At 34.4% G+C, this 10,509-nt stretch overlaps 1 protein-coding gene across 1 annotated transcript; it reads left to right on the forward strand.

Annotated features, from left to right (window-relative positions):
• The first annotated feature begins 1,740 nt into the window (after positions 1-1,740).
• On the forward strand, positions 1,741-10,333 carry LOC136808767 (cathepsin L-like). The gene is made up of 9 exons (XM_067065305.1): positions 1,741-2,200; positions 2,545-2,736; positions 3,600-3,705; positions 4,127-4,292; positions 4,929-5,025; positions 7,713-7,904; positions 8,779-8,884; positions 9,295-9,460; positions 10,145-10,333. Exons 1-9 carry the CDS (start codon positions 1,784-1,786, stop codon positions 10,242-10,244), a joined length of 1,542 nt encoding a protein of 513 aa, XP_066921406.1. The 5' UTR covers positions 1,741-1,783; the 3' UTR covers positions 10,245-10,333.
• The last annotated feature ends 176 nt before the right edge of the window (positions 10,334-10,509 follow it).

Genomic DNA, 10,509 nt, shown 5'->3' on the forward strand with positions numbered 1-10,509 from the left:
GGCCAATTTCTGCCATCAGTCTGTCAGTTGTTATGCAATTTGGCAGCACAGCTTTCTGTGAAATTTTGAGCTCGATATTTTGTAAAAAAAATTGTCGTATGGAACAAAAGAAAATAGTCAAAGATTAAAAAAATTTACAGTTAACTTAAATTGTAATTGATAGCAAGGTGTGGGGCTTTTAAAGTTTTTAATTATGAATGGCAGTTTTCAGGAGCTTAATCTTGGCACCAGTTTCAACTTTCCCCCAACTTGCCTTCCTCGAAAATGAAGAAGAAGAAGAAATTTGCGGTGTCACGATGGAGCACATGACGTCATCCTAGCGGCAAATTACACACTTGTAATTTGTCCAGTATATTGGGGGATGGGTGGTTTGATGGCGCGGGCGACCTCTTATTCTCTAATCGAGGTTTGCCATTGACCTTTTCGTCTTTCCATCCGTCATATTGAATTGTATGCAAAATTATGGTGGCCGAATTGCCATGGTGAAATTCCCTTTTAGAAAGTATGCAAAACATGTGCAAAAAGAAAGTATTAATACAAAACTACATGCATAATTTTCAATTACAATTAAAGTGTAATCTTGTAGAAGAAAGATTAAATTAGCTTTTCTTGAAAACTAAAAACAATTATATTCACTCATCTCTTAGAACAAGCAGTTCAAAAAACAATAACATTAGACATAAAGTCAAACTGAAAAATCACCAGCGAAGGTAAAAATTATTCCTTATTCGGCTGATGGTAAATTATTCTCCTGGGAATAGAGCCGCCAAATGATCAAATCAAAACATTGATAATGTGTGACGTCATAATTACTGCTTTCAGTTTGCGTGTTTTGAAAGTTTGATGTGTGTACTCCGTCTTTGTGGAGTTTTTTAATGGCATGAAAACAGAATATGCTATGTCTTTAAGAACAAATTTCTAAAAGGCTTTTGTTATTCTGTAAATATTTATTTTTGAATTAAGAAATTCCATCTTATATTGTTCTAATATTATAATATTTATTTATAAGATGCTTTGTTGTCTTTTTAATCTTTGTGTAAATTTGCATATGTTTTGCATACTTTCCAACTAAATCCAACCACGGCATTTTCGTTCCTGTGTTTTTGCATACAATTTAAGATGGCGGATGGAAAGGCAGACAGGTCTATTTTGAAGGATGACAAAAAATTAAAAAGGGCGCGCTATCATAGCAGTGAAAATTCGTTCGCCATGGTCTCTGTTTCAGAAATGTTGGTTCGTTTGTGTTGAAATGCTAAATTTTTGGACACAAAAATACAATTGGGTATGGGGATGTGCCACTGATCAAGGTCCCTTTTTAGTCTCTTTAGGCTGAAGATATCTGACAGGGGTCCCTACTTTACTAATTTTTAAAGATGTGTATCTTTCAAGGTTGGCTTTTTGTTATTTATTATTATTTTTGTTATCATTATTATAACGAATGCAAAGTTCAGGCACGCTGTTGGCCTCTAGAACTGGTCTTTGTTTATTTACAATAAATAGCGTAAATCATGGTTTGCCCATGCTTTGTTTAAAATTTTCCTTAAACGGTTTTATTGATGATACTAATTATTTTGTAAAATTTTCAGGGTAAAATGGGAAAATTTTCAATTTTTCAATCTGACAGGTTCCCAAATTTGCCTAACATTCATATCTGAGGGAGTAGTGCCCCCTGGCTAGTACACAGACCTTATGCAAAATTAAGTCTCTAATGTTGTATTCATTATTTCATGATGCATTTTTAAAAAGTCAACCTTTTTGTATTTAGACTCACAATTACTGCAAAATGATGAAAGGTTTAATCTTATTGGGTTTGTTGGGGCTTTCCCTTGCCCATCTTGAGGTGATCGAAGATAAATCATGGCATTTATGGAAAGGAGTTCACAACAAATATTACCCCAACATGTTTGTTGAGAAGATCAGATATAATATTTGGCAAGACAACAGCAATCGTATTGAAAACTTCAACAAGTTGAACCAAGGATATTCTCTCCGTATGAATCATTTTGGTGATTTGACCAACACTGAATACCGTCAACACATGAATGGTTACAAAATGAGATCCACAAAACATAGTGAAGCTGCTACCTTTCTTTCACCAACCAATGTCAAAGTACCAGACACTGTTGACTGGAGACAACAAGGATTCGTCACACCTGTCAAGAACCAAGGACAATGTGGATCATGCTGGGCTTTCTCCACCGTAAGAATTCAAAACAAATTTTCTACAAATATTCTTATTGATGCATTTTTAGTAAGAAATAAACCAAGGTAAATTACTGCATGCCTATAGTTTCCAAAGACTTTGGTATTTCCACCACTCCAAAAATTACATTGATACAACAAATTTGGATATCAGTAATTCAACCAAGTGTAGGATTTTTTATTTTGACATTTTTATATTTTTTTATTGTTACACATTCGATAGTTTTATTGTTAAAATCAATTCAAACTTTAAAAATGACTTTGCATGATTTCGTTTGAGTATTGTGTTTCTTATATGATTTTTCGGATACAATAACATGTTCCGTATTTTGACATTTGCAGACTGGTTCATTGGAAGGACAACATTTCAAGAAAACTGGAAAATTGGTCAGTCTCAGTGAACAAAACTTGGTTGATTGTTCAAGCAAAGAAGGAAACATGGGATGTAATGGTGGTTTGATGGATCAAGCTTTCGCCTACATCAAAACTAATGGTGGTATTGATACTGAAGAAAGCTACCCATACAAAGGAGCTGTAAGTGTTTAACATAGTCCGTATAAAAAACCCTGGTCTAGACGCGTATTGTTGTAACTTTTTGTTAACTTTTTCCTTTGTTAAAAACGATTACAAAAATCCAATTGCTCAGTTTTTGATCACGTTACCAAATACTCCTGTTAGGATTGGTTTGAAAGTTAATCACATGATCAAAAAGGGAGCAAAACAAAATAATTTCTCAACGCAAGCTCAAGTATAGAGCAAAAATAGAAAGAAACGAAAGGCTTATACGGACCATGGTGTTAACTTATACATAGATTTGTATATTTATTTGAAACGGGAAAAAACCTCTACTTTTTTATTATTTTATAATATTTCGCGTTAACATTGACGGACTCAAATTTGAATTTTATTGGGTTTATGTAGGTTTTTTTTCCGACGGAGACGATTAGCCTCATATTTGTCTAGATTATAATCAGCTAAAAAGGACGATAAAACAGCACTTTTATCGTTCTCTATTTCAAGGGTCAAAACTGTGGGTTTTCTAAATCGCTTCAGTTATTCCGCCGCCCTCAAAAGGATGGTTGGATAAAAAATATGATTGAATGTCTGTATAATTATTTTAAACGGGAGAAAGCCTCTTATATCTCTTATTCTGAGATTACATTATCTTTTCATAAGCGTCTGATTTTTATCTGGAAGTGCTATCTGTATGAAGTAAAGTTTCAACAGTAGATTTTTTCAACATCTATCTAATAGCTTAAAACATCTATAACCCTTTAATACTTTTTGCATTAATTTACAGTCCCCTGGAAGGAAAGTAATAAATAGTTTTACTGTTGAGAATCACATATTATTGATAAAATAGGACCGTAATAATTTTTCATTTTGATTTTTACAAGGACGGACAATGTAAATTCGACGCAAAGAACATTGGAGCAAACGACACTGGATTCGTTGACGTCAAGAGTGGTGATGAAGATGCTTTGAAAACTGCTGTCTCCACAGGTAATAAAAATTTTCTTTCTATTCAAACTCTTTCCAGTGTGCAAAAGTCTTCTTTCTCAACGGGTACAAAAATAGTTTTTTTGGTCTCCAAATTCAACAAAATTCTGGTGAATTTGAAGGGTCTTGCTTATTTGTTGTTTAGAGTTTAATTTTCCGAGCAAGAACCTTTACTTTGAACACTGTCTTTCTCATTACATCTATCAACAGTTGGGTGTATTTCTGATTACTCATAACTGATGTTTTTAAAACATCAGTAATTACACTTGTGTGTGTCCAACATAGCTAAATAACGATTTCAGCGCTATTGCTGAGCTTTCTTTCTTACCTTACCACAAAATTTTTGACCGTACAAATCCCCTAGAAAATACTCAGAAAAGATTTCTTATTATCTTATTAACAAAACTTCTAATTTTCACTTTAGTTGGACCAATCTCTGTTGCCATTGATGCATCTCACTTCTCGTTCCAATTCTACCACTCTGGTGTCTACAACTCATGGCTGTGCAGCTCTACACGTCTTGATCACGGTGTCTTAGCTATCGGATACGGTACTTACCAAGGAAAGGACTACTGGCTCGTCAAGAACAGGTGAGAGTAATGGAATCATTGGTATTCATTTTTGATTTTCCTGATGGATATAATACAACATTTCGTTATTGTCGCAACCAATCATTAAAAAGAGAAGTAAAGAGACTGGGAAAGTTTTTTCTAATACGCTCTTTTTATAAAAACCAGTAAATTTTGGTTCAGACTGGGCTGCTTTTTGAAATTGTCAGGCTTAATATTCTTACGATGTTCCTAATACGCTTAGTTTTTTTTACTTACAAACTGAAAATTTGTTTAAATCTGTACTTCTTTGTAATTTCTAAACTCTTAGGATCACATTGCTCTTCATCCTTTGTTCCTGACTGTTGTCAAAAGTAAGATAAGAGAAGGCAGAAAAGTCGACCGTCTAAACTAGATCATAGTCTTTCTTTTAAGAACAAGTATAAACCCCTCAAATTGGATATCAATTAGATCCTATGTTATGTTTATCTGGCACCCAGATGGTGAAATTTTCATCCGACACGCTAAAGGCCTGAAGGTCGGGAAAATCTTCGGGGAAATTGGCCGCTCCTTTAGGGCTTTAGCGTGGGCGGCCGCCAATCCACCATCGGAATATCAAATAAATATTATGTCCAAAAAATCTTTCTCTTCATGATTTTCTCTCTTTTTGCTTTCTAGCTGGGGAACAGGATGGGGATTAAAAGGTTACATCATGATGAGCCGAAACAAGAAAAATCAATGTGGTATCGCTACTCAAGCTTCATACCCACTCGTTTGAAACTAACTAAAGACAACATGCTAGAGGATTTGTAGATGATTTTTTTGTAGTGCATTTTTTTTACATAGGGTTTTCTTTAGTTGAAACTGATGCTCAGTTTTAAGACAATTATAATCTTTCTCTTCTTGCATTTTTGTTGAATTCTTGAATTTATCACTGAGATTTATGAAAAGCACCGAGGCTCGATAAGGGTCATTCGGAGGAAATTAGTGAAAGGTTCTCTTGTGAATCAGCATCAGCTAACGAGCAATTTCATTTAATTTATTATGATTTTTAATTATTTTTGTTAACGTTTTTTAAATTTTGATTAATGGTATATATTGATAAGATTATAATTCTCTTTTTCTTAGAAAGAAACCCATTTCAGTTAAAAGTGAGAGATTGATTATTAAACGTGGAAATAAATCTCCTCCTTTTCACAAACCATTGGTGGAAAATGGAGCACTCCCACACGCTATGTTCATCCCCAGAAGCCTTAGTGAATGCAACTCTAGAATAAACACTATCATTCTTGTATTATATTTTAATTTTCTCGATCCTGAACCGGTGTACCTTAAGGGAACTAATTTTGGCGGATTTGGCGAATTTAGAAGAAATTTGCCAAAAATAGTTAAAATTAAATTAAATATTTTGTTCACTAGCCAAAATAAGTTCCCACCAAAATTAAATTTCTTGTTTCCTTGCCTAAATAACCCCTGAAATTCATCAAAATTGCTCAAAATAAGGCCAAATAGAACAGATTTACGCTGTCATTCGACAAAATTAGTTCCCACCAAAATTAAAATTTTTTAAGATTTTCGCCGCTCGCCAAAATAAGTTCCCTTAAGGTAACAGAAAAAAGTACTCACCGGAAAAAAGTACTCCTGGTATACTGAGCTTGATGATTACATGACTGATCGATAATCAATAAAATAGAACATTTCATTTAGGTTTTAGCTCGAAGCAAATATGAAGGTGTGGGGGTATGGAGTCTACTTTTGAAAACCTTTCAAATAGTATATTAAGCATTTTCCAAGAATGCTTCTAAGACTTTGTTCAAAATCTAAATCGATGGCAAACACTAGCCCAAATACTAATATCATGAATGATTGATTTTCAAATAAAATACATGAAGCAAAGTCTAAGGGGAGTACTTTTTTTCGGGATTACTTACTTCCGCTGACACCGGGCCCTAGAACACAACCAACACACAGACACCAAAGTCTTAAATTCTAACGGTATTTGGACATCGGTTCATAAATTATTCTCCGGAAAGGCGCGGAAAAGGACTGATTTCAGTCAAACCTTTAAACTTTTCAATATAGGATTTAATGGAATGGAACAGAAGGTTGGACCTGGCTCCCCCTAGATTGTTATCACTTTATCTATATCATCAACTAGATTCTAGGAACTTTGCCTAGGAGACTTGCTCCCTGGAAAATTGTCCCCTTTAATTTTGATCAAATTGAGATTATGAAGGAATCCGGCGATTCTCGACTGTGTTCTGGCGATTTTTAGAAAGTTCCTGTACCAAAATCAGTTTCATCAAAAATTGAACCATGCTTAATCGTGGACATTCTTATAAATGAAAAAACATTTTCTCAAAAATCGAACTCGGTCATGTTTTGAGCATTGCGAATCAGGGAAAAATAAGGATGAAAATTCGAGAAAATGTAAAAAAAAACGGTTTTTCCGGCATATTCGGCCGGAAAAAATTTTCTCCGAAAATCGGGCTCTGTCACATTTTGGGCATTGCCATTTTGCGTCATTGTGCAAAAAATCAGACAAAACTAATGAGCCAATCCCGAGAAAAGCTGGCAACAGACGAAACGAACGGACATGGCTTAATTTAAAGGACCTCCACCGGGGTACCCGGAGGTAGGTCCAAAAAGTTGGAAGGTTGGCATCGTTGAAGAGATATTTGATATGGATATATTTTCCACTGATTTGTTTTTCAAAATTCATTCAAGAAAGTGAAGAAAAATGAAGAAAAAAATGATTAATCAAATTTTTAAGTTAGTCCGGCGGCGATCCAGGATCACCCTTACAATTATATTACAATTATATCAGAAAATTCAACATAAACAAAAACTTGAGCAAACGGCTTTAAACCTTCAAAGGATGTAGAAAAAGAATCCCTTAGATGAAAATCATGTGTTTGATTTGCCGAGGTAAAAAATTAATAACAGAAATTGAAGCTTGCAACAGATTTACACTGGAAATACTTTGGAACAACACTGACTTATCACATCTGGCTATCGCTTGAGCCGCCATCTTGAAACTACATTATGATCTGTAAAAACAACGCACGCTAAAAGTACCCAAAAAGTTAACCCGATCGGAAGAAAGTTTAGAAATCAAAGTGAGATCGGAAAACCGGATTTTTTTTGCCGTCTTATGATGGAAGAACCGAATTTTACCTATTTGAATGCTCAGCTTAGGCTGACCAATAAACCCAGGTAAATTACTGCATGCCTATAGTTTCCAAAGACCTTGGTATTTCCATCCCTCCAAAAATTACATTGTTACATCAAATTTGTACATGCAGTAATTCAATCGAGTTTTATTTTAACATTTTTTTACCGTTTGATTCTTACGCTCTCAATTTAAACTTTAAAAATGACCTCGCATGATTTCGTTTGAGTATTGTGTTTATATATGATTTTTCAAATACAATAACATATTTCGTATTTTGACATTTGTAGACTGGTTCATTGGAAGGACAACATTTCAAGAAAACTGGAAAATTGGTCAGTCTCAGTGAACAAAACTTGGTTGATTGTTCAAGCAAAGAAGGAAACATGGGATGTAATGGTGGTTTGATGGATCAAGCTTTCGCTTACATCAAAACTAATGGTGGTATTGATACTGAAGAAAGCTACCCATACAAAGGAGCTGTAAGTGTTTAACTTAGTCCGTATAAAAAACCCTGGTCTGGACGCGTATTGTTGTAACTTTTTGTTAACTTTTTCCTTTGTTAAAAGCGATTACAAAAATCCATTTGCTCAGTTTTTGATCACGTTACCAAATACTCCTCTTAGGATTGGTTTGAAAGTTAATCACATGATCAAAAAGGGAGCAAAACAAAATAATTTCTCAACGCAAGCTCAAGTATAGAGCAAAAATAGAAACGAAAGGCTTCCAGACCGGGGTTTCTTATACGGACCATGGTGTTAACAATGATATACATAGATTTGTATATTTATTTGAAACGGGGAAAAACCTCTACTTTTTTATTATTTTGTAATATTTCGCGTTAACATTGACGGACTCAAATTTGAATTTTATTGGGTTTATGTAGGTTTTTTTTTTTTCCGACGGAGACGATTAGCCTCATATTTGTCTAGATTATAATCAGCTAAAAAGGATGGTAAAACAGCACTTTTATCGTTCTCTATTTCAAGGGTCAAAACTGTGGGTTTTCTAAATCGCTTTAGTTATTCCGCCGCCCTCAAAAGGACGGTTGGATAAAAGATATGATTGAATGTCTGTATAATTATTTTAAACGGGAGAAAGCCTCTTATATCTCTTATTCTGAGATTACATTATCTTTTCATAAGCGTCTGATTTTTATCTGGAAGTGCTATCTGTGTGAAGTAAAGTTTCAACAGTAGATTTTTTCAACATCTATCTAATAGCTTAAAACATCTATAACCCTTTGCATTAATTTACAGTCCCCTGGAAGGAAAGTAATAAATAGTTTTACTGTTGAGAATCACATATTATTGATAAAATAGGACCGTAATAATTTTTGATTTTGATTTTTACAAGGACGGACAATGTAAATTCGACGCAAAGAACATTGGAGCAAACGACACTGGATTCGTTGACGTCAAGAGTGGTGATGAAGATGCTTTGAAAACTGCTGTCGCCACAGGTAATAAAAATTCAAACTATTCAAACTCTTTCCAGTGTGCAAAAGTCTTCTTTCTCAACGGGTACAAAATTTGTCTCCAAATTCAACAAAATTCTGGTAAATTTGAAGGGTCTTGCTTATTTGTTGTTTAGAGTTTAATTTTCCGAGCAAGAACCTTTACTTTGACCACTGTCTTTCTCATTACATCTATCAACAGTTGGGTGTATTTCTGATTACTCATAACTGATGTTTTTAAAACATCAGTAATTACACTTGTGTGTGTCCAACATAGCTAAATAACGATTTCAGCGCTATTGCTGAGCTTTCTTTCTTACCTTACCACAAAATTTTTGACCGTACAAATCCCCTAGAAAATACTCAGAAAAGATTTCTTATTATCTTATTAACAAAACTTCTAATTTTCACTTTAGTTGGACCAATCTCTGTTGCCATTGATGCATCTCACTTCTCGTTCCAATTCTACCACTCTGGTGTCTACAACTCATGGCTGTGCAGCTCTACACGTCTTGATCACGGTGTCTTAGCTATCGGATACGGTACTTACCAAGGAAAGGACTACTGGATCGTCAAGAACAGGTGAGAGTAATGGAATCATTGGTATTCATTTTTGATTTTCCTGATGGATATAATACAACATTTCGTTATTGTCGCAACCAATCATTAAAAAGAGAAGTAAAGAGACTGGGAAAGTTTTTTCTAATACGCTCTTTTTATAAAAACCAGTAAATTTTGGTTCAGACTGGGCTGCTTTTTGAAATTGTCAGGCTTAATATTCTTACGATGTTCCTAATACGCTTAGTTTTTTTTACTTAAAAACTGAAAATTTGTTTAAATCTGTTAGAATCTGTACTTCTTTGTAATTTCTGAACTCTTAAGATCACATTGCTCTTAATTTGTTTTTATCTTTTGGCCAATTTTCAGCCTCGTATTCCTTTGTTCCTGACTGTTGTCAAAAGTAAGATAAGAGAAGGCAGAAAAGTCGACCGTCTAAACTAGATCATAGTCTTTCTTTTTAGAACAAGTATAAACCCCTCAAATTGGATATCAATTAGATCATATATTATGTTTATCTGGCACCCAGACGGTGAAATTTTCATCCGACACGCTAAAGGTCTGAAGGTCGGGAAAATTTTCGGGGAAATTGGCCCGCTCCTTTAGGACTTTCGCGTGGGCGGCCGCCAATCCACCATGGGAATATCAGATAAATATTATGTCCAAAAAGTCTTTCTCTTCATGATTTTCTCTCTTTTTGCTTTCCAGCTGGGGAACAGGATGGGGATTAAAAGGTTACATCATGATGAGCCGAAACAAGAAAAATCAATGTGGTATCGCTACTCAAGCTTCATACCCACTCGTTTGAAACTAAAGACAACATGCTAGAGGATTTGTAGATGATTTTTTTGTAGTGCATTTTTTTTACATAGGGTTATCTTTAGTTGAAACTGATGCTTAGTTTTAAGGTAATTACAATCTTTCTCTTTTTGCAGTGATGAAAATATGTTTGAAATTGCAAAAAAATTGTCTCTTGAATTTATTACCGAGATTTATGAAAAGTGCTGAGGGTCGATAAGGTCATTCGAAATGAATGCGTCAAAGCTTCTCTTACGCACTAACTAGCTAATGAG

This window comes from Clytia hemisphaerica, unplaced genomic scaffold, assembly GCF_902728285.1.
Source record: "Clytia hemisphaerica strain Z4C2 unplaced genomic scaffold, Clytia hemisphaerica genome assembly, whole genome shotgun sequence".
NCBI lineage: Eukaryota > Metazoa > Cnidaria > Hydrozoa > Leptothecata > Clytiidae > Clytia > Clytia hemisphaerica.